At 35.8% G+C, this 24,271-nt stretch overlaps 1 protein-coding gene across 1 annotated transcript in view; it reads right to left on the bottom strand.

The window, feature by feature from the left end:
* The window catches only part of CHD1 (chromodomain helicase DNA binding protein 1), a 134,671-nt gene that overhangs the window by 69,785 nt on the left and 40,615 nt on the right, over window positions 1-24,271 (bottom strand). Inside the window, exons 2-13 of the mRNA XM_042782681.1 lie at window positions 19,965-20,166; window positions 18,369-18,479; window positions 17,441-17,505; window positions 13,242-13,391; window positions 12,828-13,096; window positions 10,194-10,419; window positions 9,699-9,799; window positions 9,304-9,482; window positions 7,272-7,399; window positions 5,730-5,946; window positions 4,691-4,780; window positions 1,419-1,609 (exon numbers count right to left, since the gene is read on the bottom strand). Coding sequence (XP_042638615.1) covers window positions 1,419-1,609; window positions 4,691-4,780; window positions 5,730-5,946; window positions 7,272-7,399; window positions 9,304-9,482; window positions 9,699-9,799; window positions 10,194-10,419; window positions 12,828-13,096; window positions 13,242-13,391; window positions 17,441-17,505; window positions 18,369-18,479; window positions 19,965-20,166 — 1,929 coding nt within the window. The remainder of the gene's footprint in view (window positions 1-1,418; window positions 1,610-4,690; window positions 4,781-5,729; window positions 5,947-7,271; window positions 7,400-9,303; window positions 9,483-9,698; window positions 9,800-10,193; window positions 10,420-12,827; window positions 13,097-13,241; window positions 13,392-17,440; window positions 17,506-18,368; window positions 18,480-19,964; window positions 20,167-24,271) is intronic.

Raw genomic sequence — 24,271 nt, 5'->3', positions numbered from 1 at the left:
TCCTAACCTGGCGAGCTCCCCTATAAGCTGGGTCAGCTGCATACTACTTGGTCCCCAAACTAATGGGACTAGTTTACAAACTTACTGATATGCGTCAATTACACCCTTCTGCAAGCACCAAGGGTCATTTCATGTACTTGCTACTACAAAGTCTGTTTCCCTACTGCCCCTGCTTGTTCATTCTGCTCCAAAGGCAACCCCTAAGTGGCTCTACATGACATGCAGTGTCCTCTTTCCCCAGGCTGTGAGTGTATGTGAATAGCCAACTGCTGTCAAACTCATGTATCCAGTGTGTTGTATGTTTGACTATCCCCAGAACCTGTGAGACTCCTTCCCTTACCAACAAAGTAAAGAGGAAATGAATAAAACAGTCTTATGTAAAATGCAGATTTTATATTTTAGAAAAAGAAATTAGCTAAGTAAAATAAAATTTCTATAATTTCTAGGCTACAACTGCGCTCTCTCCAAGAAATCCGAGAGATATATATTTTAAATTGAGATAAAATAAAAGCAGTTGTTTTATGAATATTATCAATTCTCCTTGAGATAAATGAAGATGATGGATATTTAAGTATGGGAGTACCCATTACTAAAATATTTTTCAAAAAACATTATTTTTAAAGTTTTGCACCTATTGGAAGAGAATAGGTACGTGCCCTTGGACAAGTCATCTAACCTTCTCTAACCTTTTCTCATATAGAAAATGGGATTGCCAGCACCTTGTAATTATTATTGTTGTTGTTTCTTCTACTATTAAAAAGACTATCATTGTTTCAGTGTTTAAAAGAACGGGTATTTTGAACACGGATCAAATGTCAATAACTCATTGTTGTTGTTATGTGCCGTCGAGTCAGCCCTGACTCATAGTGACCCCTCCTTGGGTTTCCGAGGCAGTATCACTACAGAAGTGGATTGCCTCATCTTCCTTCCGAGGAGTGGCTGATGGGTTTGAACCGCCAGCCTTCTGGTTAGCAGTCAAGTGCCTTAGGCACTATGCTACCAGAGCTCCTTACACATGGTTTCTTCACAAAATTAAATAGCCTGGGTAGCACAGTGATTAAAGTGCTTGCTGCTGAGAGATCTTTGGTTCAAACCAATGAGCTGCCAGGGGCGAAACATGTGGCAGGTTTGCATCCATAAAGATTTACAGCATTAGAAACTATGGGCAATACTACTCTGTCCTACATGGTTGCTGAGTAAGAAATGACTTGATGGCAGTAGGTTTTGGATTCACAAACTTAAAATTCAATTATTATTAAATATGAAATATTCCACCTCAGTTCCATTTTGTTTTTCCTTGTCAATAATCTGTGATCCATTTTTTTTGAGCAATAAAATCTTATTACCTACACTAATTATCCCCTAAACATTGTCCACAAAACTGTAATTAAAATTATGTATCTCAAAATACGTCTTACTTTTCTGGCATAATGAAATGTAGCAAAGACCAGAGTTCTTTGAGGGAGTTTTGTAGAGGAGTTCCAGTGATAAGGAGACGGTGATTGGACTTAAAATCTATTAAAGTCTTATACAGGAGGGAGTCGTCATTCTTTAATCGATGTGCTTCATCTACACCTATAAATGCCCAATTCAGACCTCCAAGGAATGCCTTAAAATGAAGAGAAGAACACAGTTAATATTCTCAGAGAAAAGCAGCCTTCCTATTTGGGCTGAACATAAATTACGTAAAAATGAAGCAACTTAAAATTAAAAATGAACTTAGACCAAATTTTCAAATAAAAAAATTATACATTATTTCAAAATTTACTAGAATCTTCAAAGTAATTCAACATGCAAGTTAAAAGGTTTTATAAAATTATACACTGATAATAAAGGGAAAACATAGTATCATTTGTTATGTTGCTGTTAGGTACCTTTAAGTTAGCTGCAAGTCATACCAACCCTATGTACAACAGAATGAAACACTGCCTGGTCCTGCACCATCCTCACAACCTTTGCTATGCTTGAGCCCATCACTGCAACCACTGTGTCAATCCATTTCACTGAGTGTCTTCTTCACTGACCTTCTACATCTTCTTCAAGTATGATACTCTTCTCCAGGGAATAGTCAGTCCCTTCTGACAATATGACCAAAGTAGGTGAGACAAAGTCTGGCCATTCTGGCTTCTAAGGAGCATTCTGGCTGAACTACTTCTACGACAGGTTTGTTTGTTCTTCTGGAAGTCCGTAGTATTTTCAGTATTCTTCACCAACACCACAATTCAAAGGTATCAACTCTTCTTTAGTCTTCCTTATTCATTGTCCAGCCTTCACATGCATATGAGGTGATGGACTATACCATGCCATGGGTCGGATATACCTTAGTCTATAAAGTGACATCTTTCCTTCTTAACACTTTATAGAGGTCTTTAATAATCTGTTATGAAACAAAGAGTCAAATGTCTTTGCATAGTCAGTAAAACACAAGTAGACATCTTTCTGGTATTCTGCTTTCAGCTAAGATCCCTAGGGCATCAGCAATGGTATCCCCAGTTCCATGTCCTCTACTGAATCCAGCCTGCATTTCTGGAAGTTCCCTGTCAATATACTGCTGCAAGCATTTTTAAACTATCTTCAAAAGATTTTACTTGCATTAATGACATTAATGACATTGTGTAATACACATTCTGTTGTATCGCCTTTCTTCGGAATGGGCACAAATATGGATCTCTTCCAGTCAGTTGGCCAGGTAGCTGCTGTTCAAATTTCTTGGCATAAATGAGTAAGAATCTCCAGCATCGCATCCATTTGTTGAAACATCAATGGTTACTGTGTCAATTCCTAGAGCCCTGTTTTTCGCCAATTTCTTCAGTGCAGCTTGGACTTCTTCTTTCAGTAACATTGGTTCTTGGTAATATGCTACCTCCTGAAACAAATGGACATCAACTAATTCTTCTTAATATAGTAACCCTGTGTATTCCTTCCATCTTTTGATGAACGACATACCAACATGACACACTGCCATCGAGTCGGATCTGATTCATAGTAACCCCTCCTTGGGTTTCCGAGGTGGTATCACTAGGGAAGTAGACTGCCCAACCTACCTTCCGAGGAGTGGCTGGTGGGTTGAACTGCCGGCCCTCTGGTTAGCAGTCAAATGCCTCAGACACTACACCACCAGAGCTCCCTTGATGGACTGTGGGTCTCCCTATATAAACTTGCATCTCTCTCTTTAAACAGACAGGCCTTTTTTAATAGCTGTATAATGTTAGGCAAGTTCATTTACCTCTCTGAGACTTGATTTTTCTTTTCAATAAAGCAGGAATAGCAAACATCTTATAAACTGTTGTCGTTTGCTGGGTGCTATTCAGTTGGTGCAGACTCATAGTAACCTTATGCACAACAGAGCAAAACACTGCCCTGTCCTGCACCATTCATTCTTCACAACTGTTGCTGTGCTTGAGCCCACTGTTGCAGCTATTGTGTTAATCCATTTCATTGAGGGTCTTGCCCTTTTCCCCTGATCGTCTACTTTACCAAGCATGATACCCTTCTCCAGGGGTTAGGGGTTGGTCCTTTCTGACAACACAGACATCTCCAGGCACTTGGTTCCTTCTGACAACATGACCGAAGTACAAGAGATAAAGTCTGGACATTCTTGCTTCTAAGGAGCATTCCAGCTATACTTCTTCCAAAATATATTTGTTCATTCTTCTAGCAATTCATGGTACATTTAATATTCTTCACCAGCACCAAAATACAAATACATCAATTCTTCTGCTGTCTTCTTTACTTTTCCAGCTCTCAAATGCCTATGAGGCTACTGAAGATAGCACAGCTTGAGTCAGGTGCATCTCAGTCCTCAAAGTGACATCTTTGGTCTTTCACAGATTTGCCCAATGCATTATGTCATTTGATTTCCTGACTGCTGCTTCTATGGGCATTGACTGCAGATCCAAGTAAAATGAAATCCCTGATAACATTATTCTTTTCTGTTTATCGTGATATTGCTTATTCATCCAGTTGAGAATTTTGGTTTCCAGTATGTTAAGGTGTAATCATACTGAAGAGTGTAGTCTTTGATCTTCATCAGTAAATGCTTCAAGTCTTCACTTTCAGCAAGCAAGGCTGTGTCATTTGCATACTGCAGCCTGATGCCACGTTCTTTTCCATATAGCTGAGCTTCTCAGATTATTTGCTCAGCGTATAGATTGATTAAGAATGATCAAAGTATACAACTCTGAAGCACACCTCTCCTGATTTTACACAATGCACTACACCTTTGTTCTGTTAGAATGATTGTCTCTTGATCTATGTACAGGTTCCTTATAAGCACAGTAAAGTGTTTCAGAATTCCAATGTATAATGTAGATGGGAGAACTAAATGAGGTGACAGCTATACACATTTAGTGTTTCACATAGTGTTAGTTTAACAATTATAGTTAGGCAGGTCCCTGCTCTTTAAAAAGTACAGAAATTCAATAGAAAATCATGAAAAATTACACTAACAGTTTCATTCCTCTGTGAAGGGCCAAATGGTAAATATTTATGGCTTTGCAGGCCAATACATAGTCTCTGTCATATATTCTACAATTTGTCTAAACAACCATTCAAAAATGTTTTGTTTAAGGGCCATAAAAAATAGACTGGATTTGCCCACTGGCTGTAGTTTGTGGGCCCTTATCCTGCTCATAACATGTGGTAAAAGAAAAAGCGATACACACCAAACAAAAACATATGCAATACTTACCTTATCCTTCAATAAAATTTCGTAAGTTGTTAACAGTATATTAAATTTTAACCGTTTAGTCTGGGGATGCATCCACTCATGTGTTCTTATCTAACAAGAAATTTTAAAGATAATTTTAAGATAAACATTAAAAGAAATTATACTTTCATTTGAATATCTAAAATTAAAATCCATTCAGCATACACGTAACCTGTATGTTACGTAATAAAGCAGTTTCTATAGTAACATGCTATATTGATCTTACAACAAAAATAAAATATAAATACTATATGTATTTTCTATAATTATAATAAAAAATGTATTTTAAATATGTTGAAATACCGTAAAAAAGCTTTCTATAAATAAATAGGGAGTTCTGGTAGTATAGTGCCTAAGGCACTTGACTGCTAACCAGAAGGTTGGCAGTTCAAACCCACCAGCCACTCCTCAGAAGGAAGATGGGGCAATCTACTTCTGTAGTGATACTGCCTCGGAAACCCAAAGAGGGGTCGCTATGAGTCAGGTCCGACTCGACGGCAAACAACAACATAAATAATGTTTTTATTCTATAAATAAATTAATTAAATGAAATAGACATGCTTTTAATTTGCATTTTTCACTGAATTTTTTTTTGGTAATTTTAAGAAAACAGAACACAAATGATAATTCACTTAATAACATGAAATATATGGGAGAAATAGAATGCCTAGGGATTACTTCACAATAATTGGGAGGGGGATAGTGTGTAGCGGTACAGAGAGAACTGATTATGAGTTATAAACTGTGATGATGGAGGAAGGGTAGATTAGATGGGGATTTGTATTATACTCTTCAATCTGTTTGCACGTATATTAGAAATTTTGCATTAAAAAGTTAAAATAGGTATAGGAAAACTAACACTAAACCAAATACTGATTCTTACTATAATCAGTTTAAAGTATAACCTACACTTATTTTGTAGCAGGTATTATGGTACAGACTTAAGCCTATTAAACACAAATAAGATAAAATATTTGGTCAAATATGTCTAGATATCTAAATTTGTAGTGAAACAACTTACCATGTTTCTGCTGTTAATGTCACCTAAATAAACCACAGCATTCATTTGAGATGCCCATATCTGAATCTCTCTTTGCCAGGAAGTGAGAGTAGAGAGTGGAACTACTAATAGAAAAGGTCCATATAATTGATGTTCATGAAACAAATAATTCAGAAATGAGATTGTCTGTATTGTTTTTCCAAGGCCCATCTCATCAGCAAGTATGCAACTATTTCCTCTATAAAGTTAAAACAAAAAATATGTATGCAAAAATTCAAACTTACAAACAAACCCTTTCACATAGAACATGTACAAGTTACTTAAACATAATTTATCTGATCATTATATACCATTGTTATTGCAATAAATAATAAATGTAAAGACCCTTGGCTAAAGAGCTAATTAATAAATCACAAACGGTATAGAAAAAATTGAGTTCCACAACTTTAAAACAGAAGAGACCTAAAAGGTAAACAGTTTAATTAATTATAATGCTGAGAACACAATACATCTCTTACTGGTAGAGACTAAATACATTAAAATAAGTAAAAAGTATATGCAGGTGGAATAGGAAGAATACAGGTTAAAAAATAAATAAATAAAACTACAGCTACAGTGTTGTTGTTGTTGTTGTTATATGCCGTCGAGTCGGCCCTGACTCATAGCGACCCCTCCTTGGGTTTCCGAGGCAGTATCACTACGGAAGTAGGATTGCCCAACCTTCCTTCAGAGGAGTGGCTGGTGGGTTTGAACCACCAGCCTTCTGGTTAGCAGTCAAGTGCCTTAGGCACTATGCTACCAGAGCTCCAGTAGGAGTTTAGAAAAAAGAAACTTGCATCCTAGAGAGAAACATCTATATCTGGATGTCATTCTGAAGAGCTGTGTGAGGGCCATAGAAGACACAAAGAAGTAGAGGTCCTAAATAGGAAGTAGAAATACTAAGAGGAAGTGAAATACTCCAGGATAGGATGAGAATGTACATATTTTTATTGTAAGTTAAATAAAAGCACATTTAAGTACTGAAACAATCAAACAGGCTAAACTAAAATTCAACTGGATTTTCTTCCTAGTATGTATTCAAAGTTGCCCTGGAAAAGTGCGGCCGAATGATCCTTGGAAGTGAAAATGGCCAGAACTCGTCTTACCTACTTTGGTCATGTTGTCAGAAGGTACCATTCTCTGGAAAAGGCTGTCACGCCTGGTAAAGTGGAAGGTAAATGAAAGAGGAGAAGGCCCTCATCAAGACTACATGACACAGTGGCTGCAGTAATGGGCTCTGTTACAGTAGGGATCGTGAGGCTGGTATAGAACCAGGCAATGTTTCATTCTGTTGTACATAAGGTTGCTATGAGTCAGAGATGACTCAGTGGCACATAACAACAACAATAATTCAAAGTTGTTTACATGTACTACTAAAAAAACACAAAAACCTTGTATATCAAATGCCAAAGGGTCTTACTTTTTTTAGTAGAATTTTTTACATCTGTATTTTCATTCCAGATTCTCTATTTGTAAAAGTCTTATCCTCTCAAATTAAATAGAAGATGTAATATATATACTTACTTGCACCAAGAATGAGCAAGCCAATTTAAACCATTCAGTTGATAATCTCTTAATTCTAAACCTTCATGTCCTCCAATATAGGGTGGTTGCTTCTTCAGGGCTACAAATCTTGGTCTTTGTTTTAATACCTTTAATAGAAATAATAGTATGTAGAATTATTATACATAAGAAATGATATAAGTAAGAGATGGGAATAGCTTTCACCATAAATTTAGAAATTTATACTTCAAATCATCAACCTCACAGATTCCATGACTCAAAACATAGGTGAGAATCTAGTCAAAGAAGACTGTTTTTTAAAACTGTAACGAGATTGTTCAATAAAATATTTCACCCTGTCTTCCTACAAAAAAAAAAAAAAAGATGTAAATAAGTTATTCCTGAAATACATGGGTCCCTCAGATATCTCACCATCCATCACAAGCATATATGTTAAATATATTCCTATAACCACTGACATGTAAATACAACTATAAAACTGGCTTAGCTTTCCATTCAATTCTGATTTCTAAATTACCATATGAATTAAATCCAATCTTCTAATAAAGAAACTTCTAACATCACACAGATCTCAAAACTGTCACTGCCAACAGCTTTAGGTATAGTGAGAAGTTCCTATATTAGGCAGAGTAGCCTGGATACCTGCTTATCTATTTATCCACCTTCTCCTTTCCTACCAAAGAAAAAAATCAAGTATATTTGGACATAAATAAGCCTGTCCAGCATAACCCAAAATGCACATATAGCTGAAGATAAACTAGATGAATAGGATCTTCTAAAAATTAAATTTTTATGTGCTTCCAAAGACTTCTACAGAAGAGTCAAAAGAGAACCTACAGATTGGGAAAAAATATTCAGCAATGACATATCTGCCAAAGGAGTTATCTCTAAAATTTATAGAATACTCTGCAACACCTCAACAACAGAAACATTAACAACCCAATTAAAAAATCAGCAGAAGACATGAATAGACACTTCACCAAAGAGGATATTCAAGCGGCCAGCAAATACATAAAGAAATGCTCATGATCATTAGCCATCAGAGATGCAAATCCAAACAACAATAAGATATCATCTCATCCCAACACTAATGGCAAAGTTCAACAAGATAGAAAATAACAAATGCTGGCAAGGATGTAGAGACTGGAACTCTCAGACACTGCTGGTGGGACTGTCAAATGATGCAACCACTTTGGAAAACAGTATGGCAATTCCTTAAAAAGCTAGAACTAGAAACACCATTTGATCTAGTAATCCCATTACTAGGTATATATCCTAAAGCAGTGAGAGCCAGAACAAGAACAAATATATGCACACCCATGTTCATCACATCACTATTTACGATAGCAAAAAGATGGAAACAGTGTATGTGCCCATCAACAGAAGAATGGATAAAGCAAACTACATACACACAAAGGCATAGTATGCAACCCTAAAAAATAATGTAGAATTGGCAAATACCACACAATGTGGATGAACTTGGAGGACACTATGTTGAATGAAATAAGTCAATCACAGAATATCAAATATAGTATTACTTCATTATTGAAAAAAGTCAAGGAAAGGTTTATATATGGAAAGGAAACTTTCTTTATTAGTTACCAAGGGTGAGAGGGGAGGGAAGACTGCAAAAAAAAAAATAAAAAAATAAAAAAAATAATGCACTGACACATGTCACTTACACACTGTATTTCACAATACATAAATTATATTTCATAAAATGTATTTTTTAAAAAGTCAAATATATATTTGTCTAGTTTCCAAGGTATTCTCACTATTTGTGCTCCACATCCTACTCCCCACAACCACTACTTTATCTTTCTCACCTAATTCCATTTACCAAGGGCAAAAGATAGTGCTACACTTAAGAATAATCATGTAACAATTACAGGAATATCATTTCCTGTAAGACCTACCAACCAAGTACTAGTCTCCCTGATCCTACATGAAATAAGGCTCCAAAACTCTATTTGGGCTTATAATATAATGCACAAATACACTTTCAATAATTTAAAAAACGTCAACTACTCACTTTACAATCTTTAAAAGGAGTGGTTTTTGATTGATTCCTGCTAAAATACTCATCTATACATGCTTGAAACTTTTTGGAAATGAGAGCTCCATCTTCCCAGCTGCACTCTGAGTATGGAAGGCCTTGCCATTTGCAATAATAATCAGGATAACCAGCTGCTGATTTTTGATTGGAATGAGCTGTAAGATAAATTGGGTATGAATTTCACTTTATTCACATTTAATCTTATTAGAGAAATAATTCTTAAAGCTTAAATAAGTAAAAATGACCATCTAATTTATAATATTCTACTTCAGTAAGAGCAAGCTACTTTATCTGATGTGTAAATATTAATTTTATGATTTTTTCAGATGATTTCAAATAAAAAGGTAAAAGTTGAATCATTTATTACTAACCAATTATTCGCTCCACTATTTGATACTGTTTGTGCAGATCATCAGTAAGTTCTTGCTGGCAATTATAATATTCCACATCTTCTGGAGAAGCATTTTTCAACCTGAAAGATTATACTTATTAATTCAGAAACAGACTTCTAAATTTGCTCTAAATCACCCATACCCTAAAATACTATCTGGAGCACAAAATTTCCCATTTTGCCACTTATTATGTATGCCAAGTTTGAACAACTAAGAAATTGACCCAGAAATAAAGTAAAACATACTTAACTCAAAAAAATTCTAATTTATAATCTATGGACACAATCTATATAACTGTTACCAAGGAGAGGTTTAGATAGGTCTACCATTAAAAGTTTTAAATTCAGGTCAAATAGGATAATCAGATTGATAAAAATAACTGTTTTGGGCTATCACTTGAATTTTGACAACTTATTTCTTACTAATTATCTTTGAAAAATAACAAAAGTTGAGTAAGGTATAAATCATATTTACCATCTTTTTGTTTCTTGGTCTTTTTTCTTATAATTATCCAATTTTTTCATTCCTCTAACATTCTGCTGCTTAAGGGTTTCTTCTGTCTCCCAAGTATTATGGATATGAGACCATCCTTTCCATTTAATTAAATATTGGATCTCTCCTGGTTCCTTATTTTTTTCAAATCCTGCATTTGGGTCACCATCTGCTTCAACTGCATAGATGGTTGTAGTAGCACCAGTAGCTGAAAAGAAAAGCATGAGACCTTCCATGTAATTCTGTTATAGGACTATTTTCTCAGAACAGAAATATTCATGTACAAAAAGATGTACTTTTTTAAGTAAACAAATATCAGGGCACTGGAATTTATGTAGGGAGCTCTGGTGGCATAATGTTAGCATTTGATTGCTAACCAGAAGGCTGGTGGTTCAAATCCACCAGCCGCTCCTCAGAAGGAAGGCTAGGCAACGTACTTCCATAGTGATATGACTTCAGAAACCCAAGGAGAGGTCGCTATGAGTCGGATCTGACTCGATAGCAGTGGGTTTGGTTTGGTTTTGGTTTGGAATTTATGTAAAACTGTATTACACAGACATAAAAGAAACTCAGCCTTTGAAAACATTTACGATCATAGACATTTAGAACTGCAAAGACTTTAAATTGTCTACTTTGATTGTCTCATTTTTACTATTAACAAAAACCAAAGCTGTAAGAATAGTAGATAAATTACAGAAATACTACATAACTGATAATTGGGAAATCAATGAATGGAAATCAAAACAATTAAAAATCAAGTAATTTTTAAACATTACATGTCAAAAATAACTAAAAACGACCTACATATATGAGATAGATGGTGTGGTAAAATAAGTCCCTTTATGCAGTCCTGAAAGAACTCAAGGCTTGAAGCATTTACTGATGAAGATCAATTTCAACCTTCAGTATGGATTACACCTCAATGTAAAGAAAACAAAAATCCTCACAATTGGTCCAGTAAGCAGTATCATGATAAATGTAGAAAAGACTGAAGCTGTCAAGGATTTCTTTTACTTGGATCCACCATCAACGTCCACTGAAGCAGCAGTTAAGAAATCAAACAACATATTGCATTGAGTCTGCTCCAAAAGACCTCTTTAAAGTGTTTAAGTGCAAAGAAGCCATTCTGAAGACTAAAGTGCATCTGACTCAAGTTACATATTTTCATTAGCCTCATGTATATGAGACTGGACAATGAATAAGGAAAACCACAGAAGAACTGATGCATTTGAATCGCAGTGTTGGCAAAGAATAGTGAATGCAGTACCATGGACTGCTAGAAGATTCAGCACATCTGTCTTTGAAGAAGCGTAGCTGGAATATTCCTTAGAAGCAACAATGACCAGACTTTGTGTCATGTATTTGGTCATGCTGTCAGAAATGACCAGTCCCTGGAAAAAGACATCATGCTTGACAAAGTAGAGGGTCAGAGGAAAAGGGGAAGATCCTTAGTGAGATGGATTGACACAGTGGCTGCAACAATGGCTCTAGCAAAGACTGTGCATATTGCACAGGACTGGGTAGTGTTTTGTTCTGTTTGATACTTTTTGTCTGGTCCTGGGCTGTAGCCACCCTGTCATGGGTAAACACCTTAGAGACACTGGTCAGGAGACTATGCAAATGAGGTGAGATATAGCCCATTATGCAAATGAAAAATCTGTGGCTGACCAAGAGGGGACTGGTCAATTTTGTGGCCCTAGTAAGAATGCCATGCCTTGCAATTGAGAAGGAGTTTGTGCATTTAAGCAGCCAGCCTCAGAAGTTTCTGAGAGAAAGTTTCAGAGACAGAAAGGAGAAGGAAGAGATGCAGAAAAAGGAGAGAAGAACCAAGAAGATCTCTGAAAGGGCCCAGTGGCAGGGCCAAAAAGAGCCTATCCTGAGAGGGCTGAGAAGAGACCTCTCTGAAGAAGCTGACAGGATGCCTGCATGGCCAAGAGGAGCTAAGAGAGCGGTCATGCACTGAAGGGAAACTTTGCCTACATGCTTCCAGATTCTAATCCTGAGTTATAGCCTGTAGATCCTGATCCCAAGTTGTACCTTTTTCTTTAATAAACCACTTAACTGTAAGTACGGTCTGTAAATTATGTGTGGCCATTGCAAAGGATAATGAAACCCAGAAAAAAAATGCTGTGGGAGGGACTGCTGGTGTCAGAAGTGGCGAAAAGGCTGGAGAGTGGAAATATGTCTGACCTTCACCACATGGGTATCAGCTTTGTGCTGATGGTGATCCTTATTATCCCCCCCATGAAGTTAAGACAGGTTTTGATGATGCTACTACTATCATTTTACTGAAGAAAAACAGATTTTCAAAAACAAGTTTGTGAAATTGAAAATTTTTAAACAGCAAACTCAACTACACACAGATTCAAAAACACAAGTTGGAAAATTTTCTAATATCCACAATATCTGAAGTAGGGTTAGAGAGGTATTTTCTGGAAGAAGATATTAAAATTAAGCAAAGTGGTTTTTTTTTTTTATTTTTTTAGCAAATAGGCAAACCAGAAGAATATCTACCCTCTTGGCTTTCAAAACTGGAAAATTATCAAGAAATACTTTCTTTGTTCTGTTAAATAGTACTTAAATAGTCGATCAGTAAGTATGTTTTTAAAAAAATACCTCCTTTTCTTCCAATCCGACAATCCATAAACCTTTCTATTGTTTCAAATTCCTCTTCTTCAGGCTGAGGAACATCCTCTCCACAGACTTCCAGTAAGTCATCGGAATCTGTTTTCATTTCCTCATCTTCCTTATAGCTAACGTTGACAGTTGCCTGGCGACGAGAACTTCTTTTGTCATTATCATAATCTTCATCATCATCATCCTCAGATGAATCAATCTGTCTCTTTTTTTGTCCAGGGATCTTCTTTCCATTTTTGGACTTAGCTCTAGGGAAGGGAAGGGAAGGGGAAAATACAACTGTTTTTCAGAAACACCAGCATAAAGCAAGATTCAGAAATTATATACAAAAAGATTGGATATGTTCTTTAATCAACAATCGTCAGTTTCAAACTGAGGATATCCTACATTTACCTATTTTGAGGTTTTCTGCTTCTAACTTTGTTTTTTGGCTCGTAATCAGATTCTGTTTCATCACAACTGCTTTTGTCTCTTTCTTCCTCAGATTCTGAATCTGAACCAGACTGAGATGGAGATCCTGAACCAGACATTTGCCAATCTTCACTGTATTTAAAAATAAATAAATAAATACATACATGCATATATAGATAGCATCTTTAGTTATATTTACATCATAAAGCAAGTCTCTAATAAAATATAAAAATGACCAAATGCACTAAGTTACTTGCCATTTAATATAAACATATTTTTACCTACCCTAAAAATATTTAACATCTATGTTGTTGTTATATGCCGTCAAGTTGGACCCGACTCATAGAATAACTCTAGAAAATACTTTCATAGATATTTCCCATAACTCTAACATGTTGTTAATCATTTAATCCTACCTTAATGAATTACAAATAAATAATTGTTTTTCTTTTGAGTCTTACTGTGCATGAAAAGGAGCTCTAGTGGTAGAGTGGAGAAGGCATTTGGCTGCTAATCTGAATGTCAGCAGTTCAAACCCACGAGCTGCTCTGTGGAAGAAAGACGGGGCAATCTACTTCCATAAAGATTTACAGCCTTGGAAACCCAATGGGGTCACAATAAGTCAGAATCGACTCAATGGCAGTGAGTTTGTTTTGGTTGGTACATGAAAATATGACACTAATTTAAAGAGCCATGGCATTTTAATTTTTAAAGTATTCTCTAATTATTATACTCGCCCTCTCAAATAAATGAGATTCTATCCTAATCTGTTTCATTATCATTTTCTAGAGAACATGATTTTTAACAATACACTTTAAAAACTGATTTTAAAAGTAGTACATGTTCATTCAAGAAAAAAAAACTTAGAATACAGTACAGAAAAATGCAAACATAACTTATCCATCTCAAGCAACATTCAACGATTACTGCTGTTAAGTGCTGTCAAGTTAGCTCTGACTCACGGTGACCCTATGTAAAACAGAATGAAACACGGCCTGGTTCTGCATCATCCTCACAATCCTTGCTATGTTTGATTTCATCATTGCAGCCACTGTGTCGATCCATCTCATTGAGCATCTTCCCCATTTTCTCTGACCCTATAATTTACCAAGCATGCTATCTTTCTCCAGGGTCCCTTCTAATAATATGACCAAAGTACGTGACACAAAATCTGACCACTGTCATGTCTAAGAAGCATTCCAGCTGCACTTTTTCCTAGACAGATTTGTTCGTTTTTCTAGCAGTCCATGGTACATTCAATATGCTTTGCCAGCATCACAACTCAAATACATCAGTTCTTCTATTTTAATAGGAGGGCCAGAAAAATTTACATGGATTCACTGTCCAGCTCCTACATGTATATATTTCTACTAATAGCAACCCCCATTGGGTTTCCAAGGTGGTGAATCTTTATAGAAGTAGATTATCCCATCTTCCTTCCATAGAGCAGCTGGAGGGTTTGAACTACCAACTTTCTGGTTCCCAAATGCCTTAGGCCCTATGCCACCAGAGCTCCTTTCTTACACACATGAGGTTACTGAAAATACCATGGTTTAGGTCAGGTGCATTTCAATCTTCCGAGTGACATCTTTGCACTTAAACACTTCAAAGAGGTTTTTTGCAGATTTCCTCAATGCAATAATATGTTGCTTGATTTCTTAACAGCTGCTTCTTTGGGCACTGACTGTGGAGCTAAATAAAATGAAATCCTTGACAACTTCAAGCTTTTCTCCATTATCATGACATTGCTTACTGGTCCAGTTGTGAGGATTCTTGTTTATGTTGAGGTGTAATCCACACTGAACGCTCTAGTCTTTGATCTTCGTCAGTAATTGCTTCAAGTCATCTTCACTTTCAGCAAACAAGGTGTTATCTGTCCTCTGAATAGCACAGTTTGTTACTGAGTCTTCCTCCAATTTTGATGCCACGGTCTTCATATAATCCAGGAAGCTCATTCATTCAATGATTGTCTTAACTTTATTACTACTTTAGTTTATTTCATTCCAATCAACATGTAGATAAAAATAGCAGATAGCCAGTATTTTGCTATAATATAAAGCCCAAATGAAAGACATAATTTAAGTTCTTATATATACGATCTTGTTTTTATAAACACACACACATATATATATATAAAACAGTATGTATGTTATACATAGTTTCCATAGCTATTGCTTTTGCTCCATTGCGCTGTATCTCTTGTATTAAGTGTCATTGTATTAGTGGTTTCTTAAGCAAGCAGAAATGACAAATTTGGTTTATGTAAGAACAATAGTGAAGCAAATTCTTTTTCTTTTTTGTTTTTTTTTACTATTGGGCTGAGAGCCAGCCCCTGGGACTGAGTTTTATTCCAGGCCCAGAATTAATCCCAGGGCATAGTATTGGGGGTCTCACTAGGCTCCATCCAACTAGTAATTTTGGTCATTATTGTGTTTTTGGATTTTGTTCCACATTTTCCTTTCCACTCTATCCAGGATCTCCAGATTTAATCCTTCCCTGAGTGGTTGGCATTGGTAGCCAGGCACCATCTAGCTCCTCTGGTTTCAAAGGCCACTGTGTCCTAAGGGCTGACTGGTCCAAAATACCTTTGCTTTTTGCACTCTCCTTTGCTTCTGATGATAGGAGACCATTAGCTGCATCTTAGGTGGCCTCTTGAAAGCACTTAAGACCCCAGTCACTACTGACTAACACAGGATGAGGAACAAGGCTCTTATGTATTTTCTTGTGCCAGTTGAGTCTCGTATCCCCCAGTATTATGGTCCTGAGTTGGTACATTGGTTGGATCTTTCTCCCACAGCATCTGGCTGTCTGTGGGGGATTACTCTATGTCTGTCTTCTGTTGTTTCTGGAAGGATTACAGGCATTTTGTATCACTGGTACCTGTGCAAGATTAGCCTCTGCTGAATCTATCCTTGGTCTAGAGTGTACTCCTGCTCACTGACCACCATCTGATCTTCTCAGACATTTATATGTTTATCTGTAGCCTGGTGTTTGGTGTTAATGGTAATGCAGTATTGTGGGTATACAGGTTGGTATTAGTATCTGTCGTCTATATCTTATGTGCACAATTCAGTGTCCTCCCTTTTTCCTAATGTTATCATAGTGGTCACAGACTCTTTCTATACCACTTCCCCCAAAGCAAATTCTTTTTTATCTTGAGATTTTTTTCAGGGTTTTGTACACTGGAAGAAGCAAATAGGCAGCACCTATGAAAAAGTCTCCATTTTAATTATAAATTATAATAATTTTAGTATCTGAGCAAATCTGTCCATCATCCCAAATTATTCTTGTTTTTTTTAAAAATGTTCTTTGCTTGTATCAATAAGTTTAGAAATCAATATCTCAGCAGAAGAGTAAATAGCTGATAAAACAAAGAAGTTTAAAATTGAGTGAAAGAGAAGACAGATTTGAGGATGTTAACCAGCATGTAGCATAGCAAAAAAGGGATAAAGAAAAATGATACAATAAGAGACATGGGGTATGAAATGAATGATCTGTTATTTGCCTATTTAATAGGAGTGCCAGAAAGATTTACAGAATAAGAAAAAATACTCAAAGATACAATTATTCAGAAACTAAAAGACATGAATCCTCACCTTAAAGATGCATGAGTCTTGTTCAGTAAAAAACAAATGCAAACCCACTTATACCAAAGTTAAAAGTGTAGAATAAAAAGGACAAATAAAAAAAATAAGAGATATGACAATGGAATGTTTTCCAATAAGAAAAAAACAACAACAGGCCACCTATGTGTATGAATTGAGAATGTGAAGCACTCTAAACACCTTACGGGTCATGATCTTTAGGGGATTGAGGTGAACTTCTAAAGGGGTTCTAGAGATAAAGTAAATTTCACATGCAGATGTATAGTAAGGATAGCTATTCATATAAATTAACAGAATCACTCAGTCATCCCCATAATCTTGTTTTTCAAGTTATTAAGATATTCTGATACAGTGGCTAAGTTGTTCTTTAAAGTTTAAAAATATATATAGGGTAGAGGAGATGACAGATGAACAAGTCAGACAAAAAACTCAAGTTTTCAAAGATAAATCAACTTAATAAGATGCTATGAGCCAGGAATTTACAAGTCTTCTTTCAGTAACAATTCTCACAAAGGTAGAAATAAAAAAGTAAAGGATTTTCCTGATGAAAACAGTCAATCAAACAAAATGACATACTCTTTATGCTTTTTCCTTTTGACCTCATTTGATGAGTCGTCTGAATCTTCACTGCTAGAGGAATCCTATAGAGAAAAATAAAGTTAGTATCATTAATGATTAGAAGTTAACTACATCAAAAATTCATTTGCTCTATTATTTAATAATAACAATAAGTGAAAAGTCTTTTTTCTCTTATTCTGATTATACCATTAATTGGATTAGAGTAATTAATAACTTGTTTTCCTGCAAATTAAGATAGCCAGTGATACTGGGAAGAGGTAACTATGGGGAGGAAGTGGAAGGGGAACTGTTGCATTGTGGTAAACTGTGGTCAATGACATGAGACAAAGTATATGTGAACTGCTGTATGGAAAGTGAATTTGCTCTGTAAATCTTCATCCAAATCACAATAAAAAAAAATAAATAGTAAGGATACAAAGAGCCTTGTTGGTATGCAAATTTTGAAATATTTTTTTTCCCCATAAGTCGTTTTTGATATAGTTATTTCCTGAATGCTTTGATGCAAACACATATACAATTATGTATGTTTGTATATACAAAGGAACTATATTATTCTGCATTCTGTTAATATTGTGTACAAACATGATTTAATGGGATAATATTCCTTTAATCTTATATATGTTTGCATATACTTATGTTTGTGCATGTATATCTCATGTTTAATTATTTCCCTAATGTTTCCCATTTGATTTATTCCTGGTTTTGGTGCAATGCACACAAATCCCTCATTGCTTATTTTGAATTAGCCTCTAAAAGTGGAACTATTGCACAAAAGCATGTCAATATTTCAAGGTTCTTCAAATGTGTATTTAAAAATAGCTATTACCTTTCTCAAAGCATGTATTGTTTTTAATAATTTCCTAACTACATAGTTATTTAAATAAGGTATTATCTAATTTTAAAATATCTCATAGTCAAAACTGACCTCTTCTGATCCACTATTAGATGAAGCTTGATGTTGCTGCTGTTGTTGCTGCTGCTTCTTAAGCATTGCAGATCTCTGAACAGCCAGAATACTGGGACTAGATTTCCAAAACTATAATAGATATGACCAATAGTGGGGAGAAAAAAAAAAAAAAGTTAATTTATTTACCAGAACTGATACAAACAATAAATTAAGACTATTTTCCTTACTCATTATATACAATACAATATCACTGATACATAATTTAAGTAAAATGTTTTCTTTATATATAAAAACAATTACAGTATGTTGCATGTCACAGATAAATGATATCAATCAATATTCTCTTTAGTGTGAAGAGTATCATGACAAAGTGATAATATGCTATACTAATGCTACTCAAAGTGTGGTTACCTACTATTTTAACTGATTTGAGGTGGGGATGAAGACCTTGAGTCAAAAGTAAATCAATCATGTCACTAATCACAGTGTTTCAGTTCAGCTGCGTTTTATTTTTTTTGGTAATAAGATTTTTCTCCATGAAGGAATCAGTGTACTGATTTATATATTCTGGCCCAAGTACCTTATCTCATTATGGACTGGTACTCTGGGTAACACTAATCAGTTGCCATCAAGTCAATTTTGACTCATGGCAGCCCATGTGTGTAAGAGGAAAACAGTGCTCCATAGGGTTTTCAATGGCTGTTTTTGAAAGCAGATCACCAGGTCTTTCTTTTGAGGTGTCCCTTAGTGGACTTGAACCTCCAACCTCTCAGTTAGAAGCCAAGCACATTAATCATTTGTACCACCCTAGGACTCCTGAATAACACTACTGTGTACTATTATGAAGTATGTTGTTGCTGTTGTTATATGCCGTCGAGTCGGACCCGACTCATAGCGACCCCTCCTTGGGTTTCCGAGGCAGTATCACTATGGAAGTAGATTGCCCCATCTTCCTTCTGAGGAGTGGTTGGTGGGTTTGAACCGCCAGCCTTCTGGTTAGCAGTCAAGTGCCTTTAGCCACTATGCTACCAGAGCTCCCATTATGAGGTATAGACAAATGTTATTATATCTTAATAGCAGCTTATCTCAAAGAGAATGGTCCTTAGCTTATACTACTAGTATCTGTGAAGAGGCAGACTTTCATTAAATTCTCCTGCTACTAACAGTAGAATCTTCTTAGAAGATCTTAAAAGTAGAAATCATGTAAGAATAAGAAATGGACATCACAAAGCCTTTAATTTTTATCCATGAAACACTGAACATTATGAAACTCAATTCCCAGAAAGAGGTTAAGTTTCTTTTATATGTATGTATGTAAGGAATTGACTCAATGGCAATAGGTTTGATTTGGTTTTGATATGCATATACACGTGCACACACACACACACACACACACAGTTTATTATAGTTGCTGCTTTATAATTTCACATTATACCTAAGCCAATTAATCCAAATATTTACCCACAATTTGGGTGAGAATAACTAAAAGTATATTTTTAATATTTAAATTTTTTTTCTAAAAGTTAGATTAAGAATGATATAAAGAAATGCTGTGCAAATTTTCCTGAAGTAACACAAGAAACCTATCTTTCATTGGATATTTTATTTTTTTACCTCAGCTCCATCAACTTTCGGTGGTTTTGCTTGAACTTTGTTTTCTTGGGAAGTATCTGACTCAGACTCTGACTGACTGCCTGATTCAGATCCAGAGTCAGAGTCACTGCTACCTGACTGGCTACTGCTTCCATCACTACTGCTTCCAGAACTCGAACCAGATCCAGAGCCTGAAGCTGACCCAGAATCATCATCCGACTGGCTACAATTTGAAAATAAACAAATTTCAAACAAAATTCATTAGGAACTTAACTTTTCTTCAAAGTAAGAAAAAGCCTCAAATCATTAAACCTAGTTTATTGCATATTTCAACTGTCTATGGCTAAACAAACAGCAAAAGGAATCAACATTAGTTAATCTATAGTAGTAACTGACATAGTTGATAAATTTTAATATAGCTTTTACTAAAAAATACGCAGTAAGATCATCATCTTCAAGACACTAAGCAAAGTCTACCAAGGACAGGATCCTGGGCTAGAAACAAGAGGCTTAAGCTACAGTCCCTATCCTGAAAAGGCTATTAAGTGATAGTAATTATGAAGTAGGAACTGGGTTAAGAAAGGGTCAAATGTGTTGGAAATTCTCACAGATCGAAAAAAGTAACTTATTTGTATTTCTACTTGCTTTAACATTTTAATTGATGTTCTAGCATTCCAGGAGAAAATAATTTGTTATAATTAAGCTATAATCAATTACAATTTTACTAAAAAGAAACCAGACACACCACTTCCCTGGGAAAATCATCTAAAAATCTCATAATTGCACAGTAATAAATCTGCACTAACAGCAGTTTCTCAGTCTTTCCTAATCTCTGTAACTCCCCAAAACTCACTGCCGTCGAGCTGGATCTCACTCATAGCAATCCTTTCTTGGGTTTCCGAGGTAGTTATCTCTACGGAAGTAGATTGCCCAACCTTCCTTCCGAGGAGTGGCTGGTGTGATTAAACTGCCAGCCTTCTGGTGAGCAGTCAAATAAATGCCTTAGGCATTATGCCACCGAGCGCCTTATATACGTATTTACACACATGTAAAAGTAATTACCAATTCTCATTCCGAGTTAGACGACAAATGGTATGGGCTAAACAGTTAACTGTACAAATTATTATTATCCCCAAGGCCATTGGTTTACATGCTGTTTACGTCTGAATTGTTGAAAACTGAGGCATTAAGTTTTTGTTATACATGGCACTCAGCTTTTAACGTAATTTCATTTGGCCTTATGAGAAACAACAGGTAATATAATTAATGACACACAACAAAAACACAAGCTTTATTTCGTCTGCTGTAATTTTCAGAAATGCCACAAGATGGAGATATTATGCCATGAAAATAGTCCACAAATGTAAAAGTAATTCTATCTCTCATTTTCCAGAGCAAGGAGTTAATAGTTGCTGCAGGGAAAGACAAAAATAAAAATTTGCTGGAAGACTTGTAATTCTCAAAGTTAGTTATAAATTAAAATGCTTAGCTTAAATAAGTATCAATGAGCATATCTATGTTTTTAAATCTAGTAATCTAGTGTAATCTTTTTCTACACAAAAAGTTTTGATAAGTAAAAATTTGCTTTTGAGAGCTTGTATCAAGATAATATTGGTCACTCTTTCTACTCTTTCCTCACATTGTTCTCACATCCAAAAACAGCACTGTTGTTAGATGAAGCGAGCCCTGGTGGTACAGTAGTGGTTAAAGCACTTTGCTGCTAACCAAAATATCAATGGTTCGACCCTGCCAGCCGCTGTGCTGGAGAAGGATGTGGCAGTGTGCGTCCATAAAAATTTACAGCCTTGGAAACCCTATGCAACATTCTACTTTATCCTATACAGGGGCGCTAAGAGTCAGAATCAATTTGAAGGCAGTGGGTTTAGGAGGCAATGTTTAAGATATTTGATCCAGGTGCTATGAGGGACAGTGAAGATACAATCAATTCTGGTAGAGTACTCTGGGAAAAGGAAGAGGGTGGTTAAACTAATTATTCAGGAAACAAGCGTTACTCAGAGATAGTCTCTTTAACTAACCAAAGCATCTTGAGGGCATTGTGTATTTTTTCCAGAGTTCCTGATATAGTACCTTACACAAGTGAGTTTTTAATGAATACTTGAAAAGTAGGTAGATTGATAATTAAGTTTAAAGGACCATTATGGGCCTGTATTCTTAACTGCATCATGATTTGTCATTTAAGATGGAGCCAATCAACCAACTAACCAGGTTAGTCAATTTAGACTCACAGTTACTCCACATTTGTCAAGAGTTCAACTGCAGGGTTTTCAATGACTCACTTTTCAGAAGCAGATCACCAGGACTTTCTTGTAAGGTGTCTTTGGGTAAACTCGAACTTCCAAAGTTTTCATTAGCAGGGAAGAGTATTATGAACCATTTGTACCATCCCAGGGACTGCTTCAGATACAGTCAAGACTGCTTGTTGACAAATCGAAATTTTTAAATGAAAGTAGAAATCTTTCCTATTATATTCTTTCAGCAGAGGACATTCTGATGGACATCAAACAGTCTGAGTCTAGGCTACTCTAATAACAAAGGGTTATCACTGGAATGTCCTTATTTTGGGTATTAGAAGTTTAAACTATTAATTTTATTTAGTTGTACTTTAGCAGGACTAAGAACATGCAAATAGGAAGATCTCCACACACTGATTCTGAAAGATCTCCAGAATGGAGTTAAATAAAAATAAGCAAGATACAAAACAATGTTTATGGTATGCTTAACTCTGGTGGTGTAGTGCCTAAGGTATTTGACTGCTAACCAGAAGGTTGGTGGTTCAAACCCACCAGCTGCTCCGTGGAAGGAAGATGGAGTAATCTACTTCTGTGGAGATTTACTGCCCACCTCGGGGCTGCTATGAGTTGGAATCAACTTGATGGCAATGAGTTTTGGTTCCCTGCCCCCTTTATGTAAAAAACAAGGGGCAACTATTTATATGTATTTGCTTACATTTTAAAAAAATAATTGTAGCATAAATTAACAAGTAATTTAAAATCATCACCTATAGAAGGAAAAGAGCAGAAAGAATTAAGATTGAAATGAGTCTTCAGTTGTCAAACAATGTAAATGTTCCACTTAATTTTAAAAAAGAAAATCCTAAAAATTCATAGAAAAATATAGACAAGACTAGAAAAAACTATATTCATAGTCATAAAATTAGCTAAAATAGGTGAAAAGTCCCTCCTTAAAAAAAGTAATTCTACTACAGTCCACTGCTGCAAACATTCTAAAATAAAAATCTGACCTTGGTCTAACATTCCTTTATAGGTTTTCAGTCTTTCTATAATAATGTTTTCTATAGCAATGATGTTCACCCACAACTAATCTATCCCTGCCTAACTCCTCAACCTATCTTCACAGGTCCTTTCCTATGAGAAACCCTAGTTCTGCCTATGGAAAACTATTTTTAATTTTCTGAAAGTTAGCTTTTTCCTCCACTTCCTGCTGTCACACAATTCCCCTTCTCTTTTTTCCTAATTTCTACTTGAGCCTTACTTCATGACTCACTCACTGCCATCGAGTCAGATCCAACTCATAATGACCCCTTCCTTGGGTTTCCCAGGTGGTATCACTATGGAAGTATATTGCCCAACCTCCAATAAATCTATGCTTACTACGTCCCAACCAAGTATTAAATTAGGTATCCTTCCTCAGCACTCCCAAAATATCCTGTACATATCACTATCTTGGCTTGTAAGCATACCTTTATTATCACTGTGTTTTGTTGTTTGGTATCCTACCTAAGACTATATGTTCCTTGAGCACTCGGACTTTGTCCTATTTCTCTTCGTGTATAGATGAATCAATAAATCAAGATACATATAGGTATAATTTCTTACATAAAAATCACAAATATATTTCGGCTATAAAAGAAATGTCTGAGCTCCAACTATTTATTTAACTGATACCAATAAAACCAGCTAGTGTCAAGTGGAGTCTGTCGTGGCAACCTCATGTGTTAGAATGTGTGCTTCATAGGGTTTTCAATAGCTGATATTTTTGGAAGTAGATAACCAGGCCTTTCTTCCAAGGTGCCTCTGGGTGGACTTGAACTTCCAATCTCTCAGTTAGCAGCCAAGCACATTAACTGTTTGTACCACGCAGGAACTCCAATAATCAGTATCACTGACCTTTTATACAATTTGTGTACAACATTTAAGAGTTATCATTAATTGGGTTCCGGTAAGATGGTGGACTAGGCAGAAGGATAGCACAGACCCTCTTCAACAAAGAAAAGGGAAACCAATTAACACAGACACAGAAGATAATCGTGGACCCCTGAGCCTTGAAGGGAAGGATACAGAATTGGA

The sequence above is a fragment of the Orycteropus afer genome, unplaced genomic scaffold (genome assembly GCF_000298275.1).
Source record: "Orycteropus afer afer isolate SDZICR_OR568_19922 unplaced genomic scaffold, OryAfe1.0 scaffold00408, whole genome shotgun sequence".
Taxonomy (NCBI): domain Eukaryota; kingdom Metazoa; phylum Chordata; class Mammalia; order Tubulidentata; family Orycteropodidae; genus Orycteropus; species Orycteropus afer.
The sequence above is the reverse complement of the archived record's forward strand: the minus strand, read 5'-3'. Positions and strand labels throughout refer to the sequence as shown.